The 21,358-nt window shown below is 41.8% G+C and overlaps 4 protein-coding genes across 6 annotated transcripts; 1 reads left to right on the top strand and 3 right to left on the bottom strand.

Moving 5' to 3' along the window:
* Positions 1-271: 271 nt before the first annotated feature.
* On the bottom strand, positions 272-15,589 carry LOC141713410 (uncharacterized). Of its 3 annotated transcripts, none has more exons than XM_074516808.1 (8): positions 15,268-15,589; positions 2,030-2,293; positions 1,870-1,941; positions 1,737-1,775; positions 1,451-1,558; positions 1,038-1,135; positions 753-877; positions 272-668 (listed from the first exon to the last, which is right to left on the bottom strand). In XM_074516808.1, exons 1-8 carry the CDS (start codon positions 15,418-15,420, stop codon positions 409-411), a joined length of 1,119 nt encoding a protein of 372 aa, XP_074372909.1. In that variant the 5' UTR covers positions 15,421-15,589; the 3' UTR covers positions 272-408. The 3 variants fall into 3 exon arrangements, with proteins under 3 accessions (XP_074372909.1, XP_074372910.1, XP_074372911.1); XM_074516809.1 differs by having other exon boundaries at positions 272-672; positions 766-877; positions 15,268-15,583; XM_074516810.1 differs by lacking the exon at positions 15,268-15,589 and adding an exon at positions 14,278-15,049.
* Positions 6,240-7,536, top strand: LOC141711076 (uncharacterized). The gene is made up of 2 exons (XM_074513519.1): positions 6,240-6,764; positions 6,840-7,536. The coding sequence occupies exons 1-2, from the start codon at positions 6,261-6,263 to the stop codon at positions 7,344-7,346; spliced, it is 1,011 nt and encodes a 336-aa protein (XP_074369620.1). The 5' UTR covers positions 6,240-6,260; the 3' UTR covers positions 7,347-7,536.
* A 467-nt stretch (positions 15,590-16,056) lies between the features above and the next one.
* On the bottom strand, positions 16,057-18,394 carry LOC141713409 (phenylcoumaran benzylic ether reductase Betv6-like). Its single transcript, XM_074516807.1, has 5 exons — positions 18,008-18,394; positions 17,405-17,539; positions 17,097-17,334; positions 16,808-17,011; positions 16,057-16,479 (listed from the first exon to the last, which is right to left on the bottom strand). Exons 1-5 carry the CDS (start codon positions 18,188-18,190, stop codon positions 16,313-16,315), a joined length of 927 nt encoding a protein of 308 aa, XP_074372908.1. The 5' UTR covers positions 18,191-18,394; the 3' UTR covers positions 16,057-16,312.
* Positions 18,395-18,519: 125 nt separating this feature from the next.
* On the bottom strand, positions 18,520-20,534 carry LOC141713408 (eugenol synthase 1-like). The gene is made up of 5 exons (XM_074516805.1): positions 20,154-20,534; positions 19,766-19,900; positions 19,436-19,673; positions 19,100-19,303; positions 18,520-18,881 (listed from the first exon to the last, which is right to left on the bottom strand). The coding sequence occupies exons 1-5, from the start codon at positions 20,334-20,336 to the stop codon at positions 18,715-18,717; spliced, it is 927 nt and encodes a 308-aa protein (XP_074372906.1). The 5' UTR covers positions 20,337-20,534; the 3' UTR covers positions 18,520-18,714.
* Between the last annotated feature and the right edge of the window lie 824 nt (positions 20,535-21,358).

Genomic DNA, 21,358 nt, shown 5'->3' with positions numbered 1-21,358 from the left:
CAATAACTACACTTTCACTTGCTAACAGGACAGTCTAAAAACTTACTACATTAGTGAATTAATAAGAAAACGAGAGTACAATTCTCGGTGGAAAAATTGAAGACCCACCAGGAAATAAATAAATATTTGCTAGTTGCTATATGCTTGAAAATGAAATAATGTATTCATGGTGGCTGCCTCCTTGCCACGGTCTCAAAGTGCGCAAAACGTGATACTCTTCAGTTCCAATCAACCAGCATTCAGATTCTGATGATGTACTAAAACTAGCATATGGTTAAATAGGATAAAAATTGCATATATATAATTAGGATACAAGCTCAGGCGAAGGTCACATGTCCACAGTGTGCAGCTTACAAATACCATACAAATCACTATGCATGACAAACAAATGAAACAACTCTTCTATTATTAGTACTCGGTTGACATTACTAACGAGGCAGGGATAGATAGTCCTTCAGTGTTCATATGTTTGTACATCCACTGCCAGTTTTCCGGTGACACCTCACCTCCAAGAGAACGAATGACTGCCCCACCACTGCATGCGCCCACTTTGCAGCATTCCTCAACTGATAGCCCCTTTACCAACCCATATAAAAACCCACCTGCAAACAGATCCCCAGCCCCTGTAGCATCAACTAGCTTTGTTTCCCCAATAGCTGGAACTCGAACTATCTGCAATGGTTATAAGTTTCATAAAGTTCCTACTTGTAAAATGAAGTAAATTTTGCCATATAACCATTTTGCAACTCTACATAACTCAGTAACCTCATTTTTGTGCTTCACAATGCATCCGTGGGGGCCTAAAGTCACCACAGCCCACTGACAGTATTTGCCTAAAAACTCAAGTGCAGCGTCAGGATCGGCAATTTCTTCCCCCCTAAACAGTTACAATGAGCATTAGACACATTTTTTTTTTGCATCATAATGCAAACACAAATTTGTCAAAACATTGCTTAAACAATTGATGCATCTTCTATCATGCTTTTTTTTGGTTCACAAACTATGATACTATTATATGTTTAGTGATTGATAGTTACCTAAGCAGTTCTGTTGCTTCATCCTCATTGGCGAAACACAGATCAATATTTCCCGATTTCAATAACTGTAGAAGTGGTACTCTAAACTTTCTAACCATCTGGGCAGGATAGGAGCACCAAATAATATATTGAGGCATGGTACTCAAAAAAATGGAGTTCAAACAAAGAACTTTACATATAAGAACGATCAACCTTGATCTGTTAATGACTAAATTAAAAACTTTGATTTGTTGAGATATCAATAAAGTAATTTTGATATATCGCATTAGTAATGAGGCTACAATCGGTGATAACTCCAACATATAACATATTTGTGCCTGTTGCTTATAGAATATTGCATAAGATGGTAGTAGAAAGAAACACACACACACACAAACACCTTTTTAAGTATATAAAGCATGTGCCGAATGTACCTCAAAACTGGCCAGATCTAGGGACACGGAAAGGCCTTCTTGTTTGGCTATTCGGATAGCTTCATTTATAACTTCTAAATTGTATGCACTATACCTCATTACTAACCACTGTAAAAATGCAGAGAAAATCATATAAATAAGCATAAAGTTGTATTCAGTTTTTTAATACGTGCTTAGAAGGCTGATACATGATTAATTGTCCCAAATAAAGAAAAATGGAGAAAGACAACAGATGTAAAATGGCGAAACCACTTCATAGCAACAATTGGAACAAAAAAAGTCTGACCTTTGAACCTTTAAAATCATCAGAAGTCAATTCATTTGCCTGATGAACAAAAGCAATATAATGTTAAATACAAGCTCAACTCGATGAGAAATCTGCAAAGGTCTATAGAAATAATATAGAAAGCAGTGTGCACCTGGACTTTAACAGCACTCGAGAGACAAGGTCTCATTGTACGATTTCCCAATGCATCAACCAGGCAAACACACTGCAACAGCAACCAGCTCTCAGTATTTAGCAATGGGCTATATATTATAATAATAATAATAATAGTAATAATTAATTATAACACTCACTTGAGCTGTGTGTCCGCTCTTCTTCCGCAATCTTGAGAGGTTCACTCCATAAGAGGTCATGTTATCAACAAACAAGTTCCCTTGCTCATCATCCCCAAAAGCTCCGATAATTCCACAAGAGACTCCAAAGCCAGCAGCCAGTCCTCGAATAGTATTTGCCACACTGCCGCCAGCCATAGTCTTTGTAGGAGACATACCATCCGTAGAAGAGAGAATATGGGTATTAATCTCTTTAAGAATATGTCTGAGCTCTTCGATACCAACCTACAAACAGGAAATGAAGCTCATACAAGATCCAACAGCCCTACAATGCATAACTTCACGTCTGCAATTAGTTCCTTAAAAATGACAGTTGTCAAACACTACTTCGTACACTAATACGGAACTGCAAAATATAAACAAATTGCAACTATAAATTCCGAAAAGAAAAAAGTGTGTGGCAGCATGCTTATCGAAAACAGTCTGAACCAAAACAAAGGTCAAAGTAGCATTTTTCGAGTTCTTGCTGATGAAAGGTACCAAATTTCGAAAATACAATAACAATAACCAACAAAATCACATTATAAAAATCCAATCTTTACACAATAAAACTAGCCTAAAAACATCCAATGATACATTTGTTAAATATATGATCCTATTGGGGCCTTCCTCTAACACCTTAAGGTTTTAGATGAGCTGGTTACTCAACATGGTATCAGAGCTTAGGCTGACGGGAGAACTAAGGTTCGATTCCCAGCCACCCACAACATTCTCACAATTTATTGTGGACACTAAAGGCAATTAATGAAGGCCCCAATAGGATCATATATTTAAATGACAAATCAAGAAAATAGGATCATATATATGATAACTCCTGGTGGCGGGGCTGCTCCTTCGACACCGCCCTGGATCCTTCGCCGCTATAGAGGTGTAGCTGTGGTTGGGTTCCTACAAAACAACGCCGGAAGGGGGGTTGGAGTCCCGCGGCGCCTCCGGCGTGAGAGTAAGAACTAGCTTTTTGGGAAGGTGAAGATGATTATAAATGCAGGGTGGCTGTGTGTATATATGAGTGTGTGAGAATGATTAACCCCAAAACCTCACCTTCTTGGGCTATTTATAGCTCAAGGGTAGGGTTTTGGGGTTGGTACCTTTGAATCGTAGCCATTGGTTCTGGGAGCGGAGGGCACCTGGCGGGAGTGGATGCTTTACACGCGTCAGCGCGGGACTGGTCGAGGAACGTTTTGAGGATCCTCTGACACGTGGCCTGATTATTCCCATGATTGATGTGTGACAGTTGTCCCCGTCACGTGCTTGGGCCAACGTCTCACGTGTTGGGGTTTATCAAGGTTCCGCTTACGGGACTAAGCTGGTCAGGAGTGGTAGTGTGCGGGACTACCCCTTCCAGGAGCTGCGTAGAGTTATGAGCCTAGGAGTAGGCATTTCCGGAGCTACATGGAGTTAGGAGCTTAGGAGTAGGCCTCCCAAGAGCTGCACGGAGTTAGGAGCTTAGGAGTAGGCCTCACAGGAGCTGTGTGGAGCTGAAGGCCTAGGAGTAGTTCTCCCAGGAGCCATATGGACTATCATGTGCCCCCCACTCCCTTATGCAGATTTTCTGGATGGGGGAGTGAATTTGGGTATGTTTGTAGAACATGAGTTTTTGATTGTTTTGTTAAAAGAACTTGAGCTTTTCTTGCCCCCCAGTCCGGAGTTCGTTGAGTTCAGCGAATCGGGACTAAGGTGGTTGTCTTTAGCAGGAGTTGAGCTTTTCTTGCCCCCCAGTCCGGAGCTCGTTGAGTTCAGCGAATCAGGACTAAGGTTGTTGTCTTTAGCAGGAGTTGAGCTTTTCTTGCCCCCCAGTCCGGAGTTCGTTGAGTTCAGCGAATCAGGACTAAGGTTGTTGTCTTTAGCAGGAGTTGAGCTTTTCTTGCCCCCCAGTCCGGAGCTCGTTGAGTTCAGCGAATCAGGACTAAGGTTGTTGTCTTTAGCAGGAGTTGAGCTTTTCTTGCCCCCCAGTCCGGAGTTCGTTGAGTTCAGCGAATCAGGACTAAGGTTGTTGTCTTTAGCAGGAGTTGTGCTTTTCTTGCCCCCAGTCCGGATTTCGTTGAGTTCAGCGAATCAGGACTAAGGTGGTTGTCTTTAGCAGGAGTTGAGCTTTTCTTGCCCCCCAGTCCGGAGTTCGTTGAGTTCAGCGAATCAGGACTAAGGTGGTTGTCTTTAGCAGGAGTTGAGCTTTTCTTGCCCCCAGTCCGGATTAAATTGAGTTGTGTAGTCCGGACTTGGAAGCTGAAACGCTCTTGGTATTTCCCCCCCAATGATTTGAATTGTTACAGTTGTCCTTTTTCAAAAGACGTGCTGTAATAATGTTTCCTCATTAATAACCGTGTGTGATGGGCGGTCAAGATGTTGCCACGTGGCGTGTGGCCTTTGAGTTTTGCCCCGCCTATAAAAGAGAGACCCTGCATCCTTTTTTTCGTTTTTTACCTTCTCTAAATTTCTCTTTGCTCTCTTCCTTCTTCTCTTGTTATCTTTGAAGCTTCTCCGCCGGTATTTTTGTTGTTGCTCTGTCGTTGGTCGGTGTTCTTCAATCTCTCTGAAATTTCTCCATTTGTAAGTTTCTTTCTCTTGTTTTCTTTCTTTTAGTTTGTTGTTCGATTGGTTTTCGTGTTTCTGCTATAGTGTTTGGATGCTTCTGTGTTTAGTTTTTGTTTTGATTGTTGTGTATATCTGTATGTATGTGTCTGTGTTTGTGTTTGTAGGTATGTTTTGGTTTTTGATTCATGTTAATTGTGTTTCAGTAATTAGGGTTTTATGTTGGGGTCCGGATTGGGATACGTAGTCCGGACTCACAGATTAGGATTTGTGTTTTTATGTTTCTGTGTCGTTTGAGTTCGGAGTAATGGGGTAGTTTTGGTTGCTTGGTTTCGGGGTTTTTGCAGTCCGGAGCTCATGTTCAGTGATGTATTTTCCATTGGGGCTCCGGACTGTTGCTTTTAATTTGTAATAAAAATGAATCGTAGGGTAGTCCGGACCATGTAGCTTTCAAGATAAATAACCTGTAGGAGTTTTAGACTAACCTTTGTCACTTGTTTTAGGTTTATGGTCCGGACTAAAGCTCTTGCCAAGGCCTACATAACTTGTTATCCGGGGCCATCTAGTTCAGGTTCTGAGTCTTCTGCTGATTCTGCGCGGGTTGAAATGGGTAAGAAAGCTTCTACTTCGGACTCCGAGGCCATAACGAAGCTTTCAGTTGCTAAGATCTCCTCCAGAAAAGTACCGTGTAGTCCGGAGGGGCTCTGGGTTGAGAACCTCGGGTATTTCGTTACTAAGAGTGAAGAAATTGAGGATAGCTTTTACTATAGGAGCATTAGGTCCGGATACGCTAGGCAGCCGAACGCGAATCCGGGGCCTTATAATCAGGAAGAGCTGGATAGGAAATTTGCTGGGAGTATAGCGGCTAAGGAGCCCTATGAGTTGAGGGAGGAATACGCCGCTTTGGACCATGAGGCGCAGGATTCTTCCGTCCGGGCTGCCTTTCAGCTGGATCGACGGATTGAGTGGAGGTGGCCGACTCCGGAGGAAAGGATTTATCATAGGCCGGCTGATGGGTTTGTTCCGGTATGGCTGGAGCATCTCCGGTCCGGATGGAACCCGCACTGGCACTTGTTTCTCAAGCACCTGTGCAAGTATATATATAAGGTTTCTCCGATGCAGATTACGCCCAACGGTATAAAATGGATGACTTGGTTTATTGCTTCCTGTAATAAGTTTAAAGTTCAGCCCACTTTTAAGCTATGGCATCACTTATTTCATTTGGTCCGGTCCGGACAGACTCCTCTTTATGAGCTTCGGTTCCGGGCTGCTGAGTGCGGTTATGGGGGCTCTTATAGGCCAGTGATTCAGCAATCTTCTTTGAAGCATTGGAATGGAGAGCTTATCATGCTGAGGGGCTTAGATTTGTTTTATCTTCCCTATATAGCTGCCGACGGAGTCCGGACTAGGTTCCGAAGGGATGTTCTCCGGGGAGATGCGCTCCGGATGATATTTGCATTTTGTGAATGCTTGGGTTTTCAAATGACCCGGGATACCTTTATGATGTATAGGACTATGCATAGAATAGGGTGTAAGTAGTTTCTCTTTTTGTCCGGACCTTCTATGTTTTTGTTGTATATCTTTATTTGTCTTGATTCCGTACCAGTTTTGACTTGTGTTTTTTCTTTGTTCCTTTGCAGGTTTGCCTCATTACAATCCGGACATGTCGTCTTCAGCCTACAGTGATGCTCTGAAAGGTCTGGGCAAGGCTTTCAAGTTACCGAAGAAGAATGCTGTTACTGGCTCCGGATCGAACGCCTCGGCCGAGGAGGGGTCACAAAGCAATGCCGTCCCAAATCCGGAGCCTGAAGTTCATGTGAACCAGTCTACTCCGGAGAATAATGTTGAGTTGGATAATGAATTTGACAATCTTGAGGATTTGGGTCCTATTGGGGAGATTCCGGGCGTTGATTCTGGGCGGAGAAGGAAGAGGCTCCGGACTCTTGGGTCGAAGCCTCCTAGGGCTGAAAATTATGAAGCTGGCTCTGGGTCCGGTGCTGGAAAAGGGAAAGCTGTTGAATCGGATAGTCCGGATGAAGATGTTCCGGGGCTGGAGGAAAAGGTGGCTCGCTTCATGGCTGGGATTCCGACTCAATCTCAGTGGAGTAAGATGAATGAGTCCGGATTTGATGCCACAATGAAGGAGTGTTCCCGTCTCTGGGGTCAGGTATTTTCTTTCTGTTCTTGTTTCTTGCTTTTATTTGCCTTAGAATATTTTTCTGAGCTTTTCCATTTTTTGCAGCTTGGTGGGTATATGGCTGGATCAGCTTCTCTGGCCTACAATGAACTGAAAATCTCCCGGAGTACCATTGCTGATAAGGATTCGGAGATTAGTCAGCTCCGGGACCAGATAATTGTAAAAGACAATTCCCTCTCCGGACTGAATAAGCATCTGAATGAAGTGACTATCCGGGCTGATAACGCGGAGAAGGAGGTATCTGACCTAAAATCCGAGTTGGTTGAGCTCCGGAGGCAAATGTCTGCTGTTCGTCCGGAGGCCCAGGTTATTGAAGAATTTAAGAGATCTGAGGAGTATGATAGAGCTCTCGCCAATGCTGGTGCTCCGGAGATAGCTCGATGCTGGTTGGTTGCTGAGAGGCATATCAAGACGAATCCGGAGGCTGATTGGGATAGTTTCGTATCTGAGTTTATCAAAGCCAAGGAAGATATTGAGCTTGGACTAGGTGAACCGGAGCCGTTCGACGGTCCTTGCCCCAGTTTCCTGCCTCCCCGTGCTCCGGAGTCCTGATCTATATTTGATTTGTAAAACTGCTACTGCTACTGATTTGAGACTTGATAATATTTGGTTCTCGTAATATTTTTTGTACTTTGGTCCGTGCTTGTTTGAGGCCGTTGAATTTGTAATGAATGCTTTCTTTGACGCTATTTTACTTTTCTTCTGTAGTTTGTTTTTGCCTTAGAATATCTTCCCAAGTTGAATTTTGCTGTAGTCCTGACTAATCTTCTTGTCCGGACTAGTGGAGGACTTTTAGATAGAAAATTAATTCTAAGTAAAAGTGGTTGCTCTAGTCCGGGCTAATAGCTTGTCCGGACTAGTGGCTGCTTTTAGTTTAGAAAATTAATTCTAAGTAAATTTGGTTGCTCTAGTCCTGACTAATAGCTTGTCCGGACTAGTGATAAGTTGATTGTTCTAGTCCTGACTGATAGCTTGTCCGGACTAGTGGTTGCTTTAAGTTAGAAAATTAATTCTAAGTAAAATTTGGTTTCTCTAGTCCTGACTAATAGCTTGTCCGGACTAGTGATAAGTTGATTGTTCTAGTCCTGACTGATAGCATGTCCGGACTAGTGGTTGCTTTAAGTTAGAAAATTAATTCTAAGTAAAAGTTGGTTGCTCTAGTCCTGACTAATGGCTTGTCCGGACTAGTGGTTGCTTTTGGAAAATATTCAAGTTAAAAAGAAAGCTTTTCATTGATCATTCATACAATATAGAAGGAGAAACATTTTGGTTACTTGCCATATTGGCTATAAGTTTTTGGTTGCTTTGTTTGCTGTACTACTGATAGTATTTCCTTAGCCTTAGTCCATGCCAAGTGTTTGGCACTTCTGAGTCATCCATGTTCGAGAGCTTGTAGGTTCCTGGCCTGAGGACTTCTTTGATTTTGTATGGTCCTTCCCATTTGGGCATTAACTTTCCGGTGTTTGTGGGATCTGATGCTTCAGTGTCTCGAAGGACTAGGTCTCCAACTTGGAAGTTTTTGACTCTTGACTTCTTACTGAAATGTTCTCTTGTTTTCTCCTTGTATTTCTCCATTCTTACCACAGCTTGGTCCCGGACCTCATCAATTAGTTCCATGTTTGTTTTGAGTCCTTCTTCATTTGCTTCTTCTTCAAAGTTTATTGCTCTGTGGGAAGGAGAGCCTACTTCAATAGGCAGCATTGCTTCTGTTCCATAAGCTAGTTTGAATGGAGTTTCTCCTGTGCTTGTCCTTGGGCTTGTCCTGTAGGACCAAAGTACGCTTGGTAGTTCTTCTGGCCACTTGCTTTTGCTTTCTCTGAGTCTTTTCTCGATACCTCGGAGCAGGATTCTATTCGTTACTTCTACTTGGCCATTTCCTTGGGGATATGCCACTGATGATTTTTTGTGCTTGATCCCGCGGTCTTGGAGGTAGGACTCGAACTTTGATCCAATGAATTGAGGTCCATTGTCTGATACTAGGACTCGTGGTATCCCGAACCTCATCAAAATGTTGTCCATAAACTTTATGCAGTCTTGCTGATTGATTGTCCTCATTGCTTTTGCTTCAACCCATTTTGTCATGTAATCAATAGAGACTAGTAGGTACCTTAGATCTCCTTTTGCTCGAGGGAATGGTCCCATGATATCAATACCCCAAACAGCGAAGGGGATAGGTGACAGGACTGAGGATGGTAGGACTGGGCTTATTCGGGATACATTGCTGAAGAGTTGGCACTCCTTGCACTTCTTGACGAATTGTATTGCATCCTGATGAATTGTTGGCCAGTAGTAGCCTTGTCTTATGATCTTATGAGCTAGGGCTTTTGCAGACATGTGGTCTCCGCATATTCCTTCATGCACTTCTGCCAAGCAGTACTTTGCTTCTTCTGGGCCAATGCACTTCAGGGTAGGAGATGAGAAGGTCCTGCGGTAGAGTACTCCTTCTTCGAGGAAGAACTTGGCTGCTTTTGCTTTCAATCTTTGAGCTTTTCCTTTATCTTCTGGAAGTCCCCCTTTGTCCAAGTAATCTATGAAGGGAGTCATCTAATTTTGAGTGCTTTCTATTTCCAAGACCTCTCCGGATTCAATTGATGGTTTGTGGAGGTCTTCGAAGTAGACTGAGCAGTCTAGGTCTGATGAATTCCGGACTAATTTGGATAGGATATCCGCTTCTTCATTTTCTTCTCGGCATATTTGGAGGATTTGGTGGCTTGGGATTGAAGCTAAATAGCTCTGAACCAGTGCTTGGTACTTCGCCAGAGTAGGGTCCTTTGCTATGTATTCTCCGTTTGTTTGTTTGACCACTATCTGGGAGTCGCTGTAAATTTGTAAGTCCTGGACCCTTAGAGTCCGGGAGAGCTTTAGTCCTGCGATCAGCGCCTCATATTCTGCTTGGTTGTTGGTTGCCGGGAAGTTGAAGGATATAGCTGTCTGAATCTTGAATCCTTCTGGGCTCCTGAGTATGAGTCCGGCTCCTGACCTCTCGGTTGTTGAAGAACCATCTACTTTTAAGGTCCAGGCTCCCGGACTAATTTCCTTTTTTGGCTCCTGATCCATGTCCATTGGTTCTTGGTCTTCTTCTGGGAAGTTGCATTCGATTATGAAATCTGCAAGAACTTGAGCTTTGATTGCAGTCCTGGGAATGAAGCTTAGGTTGAACTGGCTCAATTCCACAGCCCAATTAACAAGTCTTCCCGAGATTTCTGGCTTGTGCAGTATTTTTCTTAGTGGTTGATTTGTTACTACTTTGATCTCCCTCCCTTGGAAGTAGTGTCTGAGTTTTCTTGATGTTGTAACCAAAGCAAAAGCAAACTTCTCCAATCTTGGGTATCTTGTTTCTGAATCTTTTAGGACTTGGCTTACGTAGTAGACTGGTTGCTGTGTTCCATTTTCTTCCCTGATCAGGGCAGCTCCTACGGCTTGTGCTCCTGCTGATAAGTATAAGTAGAGAGGCTGTTCTGGCTTGGCTTTAGTTAGGACTGGTGGCTGAGAGAGGTAAGTTTTGATTTCCTCGAATGCTTTCTGGCACTCTGGGCTCCAGTTTACCTCTTTCTTGTTGGTTGCTCCTTTGAGTAGATCAAAGAAAGGTAAGCACCTCTCTGCTAGTTTTGAGACAAATCTCCTGAGTGCTGCTAGTGATCCTGCTAGCTTCTGCACATCTTTTTGCGTCCTGGGAGCTTTCATCTCCTGGATTGCTTTTATTTTCTCCGGATTGGCTTCTATGCCTCTGCTGCTGATCATGAACCCTAGGAACTTCCCTGCTCCTACTCCGAAGGTGCATTTCTCCGGGTTTAGCTTTAGTTGGTTCTTCCTTAGATTTTCAAAGCATTCCTTCAGATCTTCCAAATGCCCTTGTATAGTTGTTGATTTAGAAATCATGTCATCGACATAGCATTCCAAGTTTCTCCCAATCTGGGACTTGAATATCTTATTCATGGCTCTTTGGTAAGTGGATCCTGCGCTGGTAAGCCCGAAGGGTAGCATCACATAAGCGTAGACTGCTCTGTGAGTTATGAATGCTGTCTTAGGGATGTCCTTCGGGTTCATCTTTATTTGGTTGTATCCGGAGAAGGCGTCCATGAAACTTAGCATTACATGTCCTGAGGTGGCATCTATCAGCTGATCAATGTTTGGAAGGGGATACGGGTCCTTCGGGCATGCATTATTTAGGTCAGTGTAGTCCACGCACATTCTCCATTTGCCGTTGGACTTCTTAACCATGACCACGTTAGCTAGCCACTCCGGATATTTGATCTCTTTGATGATTCCTGCTTTGAGTAGCTTTTCTACTTCTTCGTCAATGGCTCTCTGCCTCTCTGGAGCAAAGTTTCTTCTCTTCTGCTTTACTGGTTTTTTGTTGGGGTTGACATCCAAGCTGTGCATTGCTATGGACTCATGTAGTCCTGGCATGTCCCTTGGACTCCAGGCAAAAACATCTTTATACTCCCGGAGCAGGGAAACTAATCTCTCCTTGAAGGACTCCTCGAGTCCTGACCCAATCCTCACTTTTTTGCCTGAATTGGTTGCATCTACTTCGATTTCTTCTGTTTCGACTACTGCTTCAATTTTTGCTTGTTCTTTGTTTGAGATCATTTGATGAATCCGAGCTTCAGAGTTCTTCTTTAGATAGTTGTTTGCTTTTTCAGGTTCTTCGGTTGCTTGCATGGTAGGACGAGGTTGGTCTAGGACTCGATTTGTCTTGTCCACTACCATGACTTGGTTGCTTGCCAGTTCTTCTGGACTTGTTTTGCTTGGTTCTTCCCTTGTCCGGGGTCTGTGCTTCTTCGTGCTTTGTTGCTTGCGAAGGACCGTAGCCTTCCTCTTGTTATCTTGATGGGTTTCTGCCATAACTAACCCCTGGTTGTAGCATGTTTCAGCAACTCCGTAATCTCCTTTAATCTCCCCGACTCCCGTCGGGGTTGGGAACTTAATTTTGAGATGGGAGATTGAAGTTATTGCTTGCATCATGGTCAGAGCTGATCTGCCAATAATTCCGTTGTATGAGGAAGGAGCGTTGATCACATAAAATTTGATGACATGAGTCGCTTGGTTAGGAGCAGATCCAAAAATGACTGGCAGATACAAAGTTCCTTGGATCGGGACTAAGTTGTGGCCGAAGCCATAGAGTGGGTCTTCTCGACATTCATTTGAGCGGACGCTCCCTAACTGCATTCTATCCACTGTGTGCTTGAATAGAATATTTACTGAGGAGCCATTGTCTATGAGCATTCTTCTTACTTCATTATCAAAGATGTCCAGAGTGACAACCAAAGCTGCATTGTGATGAGGGTTGACTCCTTCATAGTCCTTGCTGCTGAAGGATATCACCAGGTCTGGGAGCGATTGGATTGAGAGTACTTCTTCGCCGAAGCCCGGGCTCCCGGGTGGGGAGTAGGATCCGCCTAGGACCACATTGACTATATTCTTTCCTTTCTTCTGTGCTTCTCCTCTGCTGTTGTCCCGAACTAAGTACTTGTTCATATTCCCCTTTTTCACTTGGTCCTCAATGAAGTACTTTAGTGATAAGCAATTCTCGGTTTTGTGGCCATGGGTCTCGTGATAATCACATTGCCTATTGTAGGGCCTACTCTCCGGAGGAGTTTGCATTGGCTTCGGAGGATAATAGAAAGGCTTTTCTTTGACTTCTTTCAAGATTTCTTCCCGGGTCATGTTGAGAGGAGTCCAGTCCGGCTCCTGCTTCGGCTCCCGAGCTTGCTTCACGGGTCCTGGGTCGCTGTTCGACTCCTGCTTAGGACCAAGTCTTTGGAAAACCGGGTTTGCTTGTCTTTCTTGGCTTTGGTTGCTTTGCTTGAATTTCTTGTCCTGATGGTAACCTCCTTTTGGTCGGTCATCAGTGTTTTTATTCCTGAACCCTCCATTCCGGGTCATTCTCATTGCTTGGAGCACGTCTGTTTCCTTAATGAATCTGGCGGCCATGGAATAAGCTGCTGCCAGACTTTGCGGCTCCTTATTGACTAGCTCCACAATATACCTTTCGTTGTGCTCTGGGTCCAGATTTCTTCTAAAAATGCTTAAAGCTTCCCTCTCATCCAGATTTGAAACTTTATTGATTGCTTCCTGGAACCGGCGCATGTATGCAGATAGGGATTCATTGTCGTGCTGCCGGATTGTCTCCAGGTGACACATGTGCATTTCGTGCGTTTTGTTCGCCCGAAATCTCCTGGGGAAAGAGGCTCGAAATTCCTTCCAGGAATGGATGCTGCGGGAGGGGATTCTGCTGAACCATCTCTGGGCCCCTCCCTTAAGTGTTGAAGCGAAGAACCTTGATTTCGTCAAGTCATTGTAGTAGTATATCTGCGCTATCTGTTCAAAGTAGTTCAAGTGCTCCTCCGGGTCTCCCAGACCATCAAAGGAGTCAAAGTTGTAATGTTTCAAGTCCCGCTGCCGGGGGATAGCTTCTAAGGAGTAGCTGAAAGGAGTGAGTGTTTCTCCAATCTCCACTCCTGAGTCTCTGTCCATCTTCCTCTGCAATTCATAGATCATGTCTTTTAGGTCCTTCTGTTTCTCTTCTTCATAATCAGAAATCAGCTCCGGAGTGGGGTCTCTCCGGGTTCTTTTGCTCCTAGGCTTGGTCAACAGCTTCTCTTCTTCTAATTGTATTCTCTTTTGGATCTTTAGCTCGAGCTTTGCTTCTTCTTCTTTCCTGATTTGCTCCCGGACTTCCTCCAACTTTCTCTGTTTAGCAGCTTCTGCTTCTTTTTTGCCTTGATCTTTTTTGCTTTTCTTCCCCTTGGCTCCAATGCGGTCGAACACCGACCTCTTTGATTGCTGGGAGTCCCCGGATTCCTCCGGCTCCTCCTCTAGTTCTGCCTCTTCTTGGAGGCGGGTCTGCTCCTGTCTGTATAGTCTGATTGCTTCTGCTAGTTCATCGCTTGTGAGGTTAGCCATGTGCTCTTCGGCTACCGGGACATTTGTGTACTTGTACTGATTGAGCTCTATGAGGGTCCTGGCATCCCTTGTGTTTACAATTCTCTCCACTACGGGAGTGTGTAGTGGTTGCTCCTGGAATGTTTCTCTCTCGGCTCCTGGGTCGAGAGCCTGGGAGTGGTCCGGCTCCTGGACCTGAGCACTAGCAGATGGCCTCCCAGAGGTATTCTTTCCTGGTCTTGCCATTTCTCAACAGCACCAACAACAAATGATAACAATATGGCACAGAGAATATCGGTCTAAGGTTGCTTTATGAAATTTGCAGAAACTACCCAAAATAACGACAAATACTAGCAAATAGCTTCCTGGGAGCAGTTCAAACGATTTTATGGGACTATTCAACGATGAAGTACAACGCAAAGTTATATTCAAACTAGAACAATAACGATTAAAACTAACGATAGCTCACACAAACGTGGCTTAACCAACAAAACGAGCTCACACAAACGTGGCCTAAAGTAACGAGCGCATACAAACGTGGCCGATATGAGCAACATTCATGTTTACGTAAAGGGTTGGTTGCTTGAGTTCTTACAAGTTTGAATAAATGGACTCTTTGAAGTGTTTGCTGATGAAGGTGAATCCAGGGGCACCGAGACCCAAGGATGGAGCCCCTCCTTCTAGCGCCAAATGATAACTCCTGGTGGCGGGGCTGCTCCTTCGACACCGCCCTGGATCCTTCGCCGCTATAGAGGTGTAGCTGTGGTTGGGTTCCTACAAAACAACGCCGGAAGGGGGGTTGGAGTCCCGCGGCGCCTCCGGCGTGAGAGTAAGAACTAGCTTTTTGGGAAGGTGAAGATGATTATAAATGCAGGGTGGCTGTGTGTATATATGAGTGTGTGAGAATGATTAACCCCAAAACCTCACCTTCTTGGGCTATTTATAGCTCAAGGGTAGGGTTTTGGGGTTGGTACCTTTGAATCGTAGCCATTGGTTCTGGGAGCGGAGGGCACCTGGCGGGAGTGGATGCTTTACACGCGTCAGCGCGGGACTGGTCGAGGAACGTTTTGAGGATCCTCTGACACGTGGCCTGATTATTCCCATGATTGATGTGTGACAGTTGTCCCCGTCACGTGCTTGGGCCAACGTCTCACGTGTTGGGGTTTATCAAGGTTCCGCTTACGGGACTAAGCTGGTCAGGAGTGGTAGTGTGCGGGACTACCCCTTCCAGGAGCTACGTAGAGTTATGAGCCTAGGAGTAGGCATTTCCGGAGCTACATGGAGTTAGGAGCTTAGGAGTAGGCCTCCCAAGAGCTGCACGGAGTTAGGAGCTTAGGAGTAGGCCTCACAGGAGCTGTGTGGAGCTGAAGGCCTAGGAGTCTCCCAGGAGCCATATGGACTATCAATATATTTCCACAGTAAAATGACAAACCCATGTAAAATAACTAACAACCAAGTAAATCAACAAACAAAATTGTAAAAAACAACCCAAATCAAGAAAATCCATAATCACAACAAGAATCAACAATCAAGCAATAAAATAAACAAAACCCAAAAATGAATTGAAGGGGGTAGATGAAATTACAGGGAAAGAACCACCAGATTCACCAGGAATCTGGGAGAGGAGAGATGCATCGACCCGGGCAACATGGTCCAGTAAAGCAGCTGGTTGAAGGCCCACTATCAATGGAGCTGTTGGGCCACACTTCTTCTTGTTGGTCTCCAATTCTAAACCCATTACTGTGTTTGTGTGTGTGAAATGGAAGAGAAAGAAGAAGCAGCGGGCAGCGGAAGTAGCCGCAGCTTCCACTCCTCTCAAATCTCTCAAGAGTCTCCTTTTTGTTTTGCTACTGCGCCCCCTTCTCCGTATTAACCTTTTACAGAGCTTTTACGGTAAAATTTGGGACCGTTTTCCTCGCATTTAGTAAAGGGCCAGAAATGAATAATGTCGATAAATGAATGGCGGTTAAATGTACGATAAATTTCGGTTTCAATATAATTGTATAATATTTTTTAATTTTAGAAAAATATTATTATTTTTAAACAAATAATTTTTTTGGTATAAATTATATTCATCTATCGAGTTTTAATTGTTACTTAATGTTATTAAATTTATTTATATATTTCACATAATTACACAAATAAGATTTTAATATTAGTAAGTAGAGATAACTGAGCAACTGTGAACTGTGCAGCACTATGCAAAATTCAGAAAGAAAATCAAGATTTGTTTAATATAAAGTTGTCATTCATTATAAAAAAAATATCAATGAAAATATGAATTTATTAATTAAAATTATATATTTGTTAACCAAAAATTCAACGACATAGGAAAATTAAAAATTATGCATGTATTAAAATCCGAGAACAAAAGATACCAATGGAGCATTTTGGCATCAACCCTATTAGTTAAATTTGTCCTTTCACTAACAAATATATAATGAATAATGCAGTCCAACATGAATAATCAGTCATTTAAAAAACTGATATACACCACCAAACCATAGTACAAACAGAAGCAACCATATTCTCTGTGATTAAAGTCATACATTAAGCCCGAAACAATAATTAATTTATTTTGCTCACGAAATATTATACTACTCCCCTAGCCTCCCATGATCAAAGCTAGCTCAAACAAACTGATGAAGGTATTGGTCAACGGTTGTGTACTTGACATCAGGGTACAGCTCAGAAGCCTCATGTCCAAATGAAGCTTCTATCTCAAAATTTGTTTGATCTCCCTTGATAAATACCGAATGAAAGATTGAGAACATACGCTTCTGCGGTGCTGGAGCCTCTGCAAAATACGTATAAACAACAAACAAGTTTAGATCATGTCCTCCAATGCTTGTTAATTTCGACAACAGACTCTGGTGTTTTATTTGGTACTAGTTTGCTCTAGGTGTTGTTATCTATAGGCGGAATCAAGGGGAAGCACCTAGGGCTGACTTAAAATTTGTTTTTTTTTTCAAATCTCGATTTTTAGTTAAAAATCAATAGAATTTTTTTTATTAAGCCCCGGCTAGCATCAAAATATTGACGGTATTTCATTGAGCCAGGTTGTTTTGAAATTCTGGTTCCGACCCTAGTTGCCAGGTTACTTTTTGTGTAGAAACGCTACTCACCCTCCATTTGCTTTAGAACATGCTCTTCTGGAACATATATTTTTTCAAGGATCTTGTCGATCTTTTTCTCCCACAAGCCAACTAGATTGTTGAAGGAGTGGACATTGTGAGGAGGCGTGATGTAGAGGCTCTTGTTCACGGTTCTGGGGTCGTCCCCTGTTTTAATAGTGTAGGTAGCAATATCTTGTTCACAGTTATACACAGCTACAAGCCAAAGGAACAAAATTAAAAGCCTGGTCTCCAAATCATGTTTGTTAATACCTATAATTGATATATAAAGAGTCGATACCTTTGGGATTTCCGTCTCCCAGGATGATGACTTTTTCTCGTGGTGGAGCAGTGCCTCCTGGCTGAGCCAAAGTCGGAAGGAAATATCCTGCAAAACAACCACTGATGATATAGGTGTAGGGGATTCCATGAGCCTCAATTGCTCTGCGGACTTTAGCTTTTTCTGCAAGTAGAGTTTTTGCTGGCCCAACAGCATGTGTACGATCCGCATCATTACCGAATTCTGAGGGGATGAATCTCTGTAAAATCGCATTAATTTTTTAATGTACATGGAACAAAAACAAAGAAGACTATGCAATATAGGTGAACCTTGACATGTCCAGCTTCTTTAATAGCCTCAAGAATCTTCGACTGATCAAGTATATTTTGGTAATCTACGGCTGATATGACCACATCCACTTGTTTCACGGCCTTCACTAAAATCTCGTGATCGTGTAGATGTCCCTGTACATTTCAAAATCACGAATAACGATAGATAATTTGAACTATGTACATACAATCAAACACTGTTGAATTTAGTATGGCTCTGTTTGTGATTGCTGTTAAAAATTGCTGTGCTGTTAGAAAAAGTGCTGCTGAAAAAAGTGATGTTGTAAAAATCAGATGACTGTTTGGTAATTTTTTTGATACGTATATGTGTTGATGCAAAAAATTAAAAATAATGATGCTTTTGGTAAGATTTGATGGTGAAATTAGCATCTGCTTCCCGCAACAGCTGAAAAGCAGCTTTTTCTAAAAGTATAGGGGGATTTGCTTTCTCTAACAGCAGCTTTTAGGCCAAAAGCACTTTTCCGAAAAACAGCTTTTAAATTTTACCAAACAGTTTTTTAACTGTTTTTTCAGCAAAAAGCTGTTGTTGCTGTCTGCAACAGCAATACCAAACATATCCTATATCAACTGTTTTGTTCTTACATAAATGATAGTAACACCAGAGGCTTTAAAGCTTTCGACGAGCTTTTCCTTTGACGGGTTCTGAACTGCAGTTTCCCTCACCAAGGCAAAGGTTTGATGCCCTTGTTCTGCTGCTGCTTCCACCAGAAATTTCCCAATGTATCCGGTAGCTCCAATGACCAAAATCTTGCTCTTCTCTGCCATTTTGATATTGGCAAAATCTTTGTTCACTTGCTCTTAATAAGTCTAAAGGCAATTGAATGTTGAATTAACCTCTCTATCTATATACATTTAAATGTTTAAAAGTTGGTAAGCAAATAGGATTTAATAGCTAGGCGACAGTGACTAACCAACTGAATTATGGAAAAATCGGGTCAAAATCATTATTTTTTTTATAAAAAGCAGTTAGTAATCGATAAAACTTGGCAATCAAAAATTGGATTAATCATTCAAAAATTGATTTAATGGGTAAAATAAGTAAAAGTAATAGTAAAATGGTAGAAACATAAATAACAAATTCAAAATGTTATGAATTAACTCTAATCAATGACAAGATTAATTATTCATTTGTAGTACCCGATTATCCGATTAATCCTATGATACTTATTTCTTACACCCGTTTTTCAGCCAACTCGAATAAAGAAAAGATAAGATAATTAACCATGAGCAGGCCATCTTTATTTAAGCGCACATAGGCATCCTTTATTTATTTGGTTAAGATGTGTAGTTCAAACAAAGTGATGAAGGTATTGGTCAACGGTTGTGTACTTGACGTCAGGGTACAGCTCAGAAGCCTCATGTCCAAACGAAGCCTCAATCTCGAAATTGGTTTGATCTCCCTTGATAAATACCGAATGGCTGATCGACAATATAATATTCAGCGGTGCTGGTGCCTCTGCAAAATTACATAAAACAATCACAAACAAGTCTTTATCAAGTCTTCTAAATTCTAATGCTTGTTAATTTTGAAAAAACTTAACATATCACGTTCTGTTCAAGCAAGATTAACAGATCCTGGATCGGGCAATCAAGAGTTTATGATCATTTGTCACAGCATCACCCGCATTGATTTACCAGATAATGTCACTAGTATTACTTGATATTTGGTATTACCTTCAATTTGCTTTAGAAAATGCTCCTCTGGAACATGAATCTTTTCAAGAACCCTGTCAATCTTCTTATCCCACATTGCAACTAGATCGTTGAAGGAGTGGACATTGCGAGGAGGCCTAATGTATAGAGTCTTGTTCACGGTGCTTGGATCGTCCACTGTTTTTATAGTGTAGGTAGCAATATCTTGTTCACAATTAAACACAGCTGCAACCCAAAGAAACAAAATAAAATCCTCGTCTCCAACTCCGAATCATGTTTGTCGATACATTACATTACCTAAGATTGGTAACTACATTAGTTTGCTCATTCACAAGATATGTAACAAAGAGCCGATACCTTTGGGAGTTCCGTCTCCTAAGATTATGACTTTTTCTCGTGGTGGAGCAGTGGCTCCTGGTTGAGCCAAGGTGGGAAGGAAATACCCTGCGAAACAACCAGTAAAGATATAGGTGTAGGGGATTCCATGAGCCTCAATTGCTCTGCGGACTTTAGCTTTCTCTGCAAAGTTAGTTTTTGCGGGCTCAACGGCATCTGTACGATCCACATCATTCCCAAATTCTGAGGGAATGAATCTCTGTACATTCCGATTCACATCATTATATTGTTCATGGAACTAGAACAAAAACCAAGTGAACATTTTATTTATATTTAGAAGTATAGGTAAACCTTGACATTTCCAGCTTCTTCAATAGCCTCGAGAATCTTCGATTGATCAAGTATGTTTTGGAAAGCTACTGCTGGTATGACCACATCCACTTGTTTCACGGCCTTCACTAAACTCTGGTGATCGTGTACATCTCCCTGTACATTACAAAATCACCAATACTGATACATTAAATTACAACTTTGCTATTAAAATACTCTGTGCGTACTCACGTATGACGGAACTTCTCTAATTACGTACTTAGAAGCATTTTTTTCATTCAACTATGTACATACGTATCTGTGCGTACTCACATAACTTCTTTAAGTGCGTGCTTAGGAGCATTTTTTTCATTCAACTATGTGCATACATACAAACACTGTTGAATCTTTGTATATCAGCTGTTCTTACATAAATGACAGTAACACCAGAGGTTTTAAAGCTCTCGATGAGCTTTCCTTTGACAGGGTCTGAAATTGCACTTTCCCTCACCAAAGCAAAGGTTTGATGGCCGTTTTTTGCTGCTGCTTCCACCAGAAATTTTCCAAGGTATCCTGTAGCTCCGATGATCAAAATCTTGCTTTTCTCTGCCATTTTGATATTCGGAAAATCTTTATTCTCCTGCTCTAATTATATTTTAAGGTAATTGAATATTGTGTTTTTTGAATTGTAGACGCAACCTGTCATTTACAATCAAATGTTGATATGTTGGTGATCTAGCAGGTGGCATTACATGAGGCCAATCTCGTTCTATATATTAAAAGGGGATAGAATTAGGAGGGGACTAGGGGCAAAATTGAGGCTAATAAATGGTGATGAAAGTTTATAAATATTGCACTCTAATATAATTTTTTTGTTAAAATAAGAAAAATAGTTATGTATACCACGTCTTCTAGATTATGTGGGATTTTTTTTACTTTCAAAATTTTGGGTATATTTAATTTGTATATTAAAAAATTGTTAACATTTCGGTGTATTCAATAAAGAATTTAAATAATTCTTTAAAATATGAGGGTATCTGATTTATATTTTAAAAATTGTGGGTGTATTGAATTAAAATTCAAATTATCTTTAAAAAGGTATTTAGTATGAATTATAGGCAATCTATTAAAATCTAGTGGTATTGAAAACTTTTTAATATTGAATAATTTAAAAGTCTGTGTATTTTATAATTTTTGAAACCTCACCTAAATTCAAAAAAAAATGTTGGATTTCAGAAAAAAGTCTACTAAATCCTGCATAGATTCCGTCATATCATATCTATACAGATGCTACATAAATTCTTAAATCAGCTACGCTCCATTAAAATTTATGAATTATTAATAATCCGTTAATATCTAAATTGAATACACCCCGATGAGAACACCCAAATCGAATCCCTAACATCATATCAAGAAGTTGATGACATATATCATGACAATTATATGACAATTATATTAAGAAGTGTTGGCTATGGCCCTAGTAAGGCCTCATTAAGGCCCAATGAGCGAAGGCTTACCGGACGACTAAATTATTGGTCGTACACTCATGGATCGAACGCCCACTACAACAAAGCCGTTTAACAAAGAATCAAAACGCCCCTATCTCGCCTCCAACGTTCGTTCGTGCTTCACGCA

The sequence above is a fragment of the Apium graveolens genome, chromosome 3 (assembly GCF_009905375.1).
Source record: "Apium graveolens cultivar Ventura chromosome 3, ASM990537v1, whole genome shotgun sequence".
NCBI lineage: Eukaryota > Viridiplantae > Streptophyta > Magnoliopsida > Apiales > Apiaceae > Apium > Apium graveolens.
This window is presented reverse-complemented; position numbering and strand designations above follow the sequence as displayed.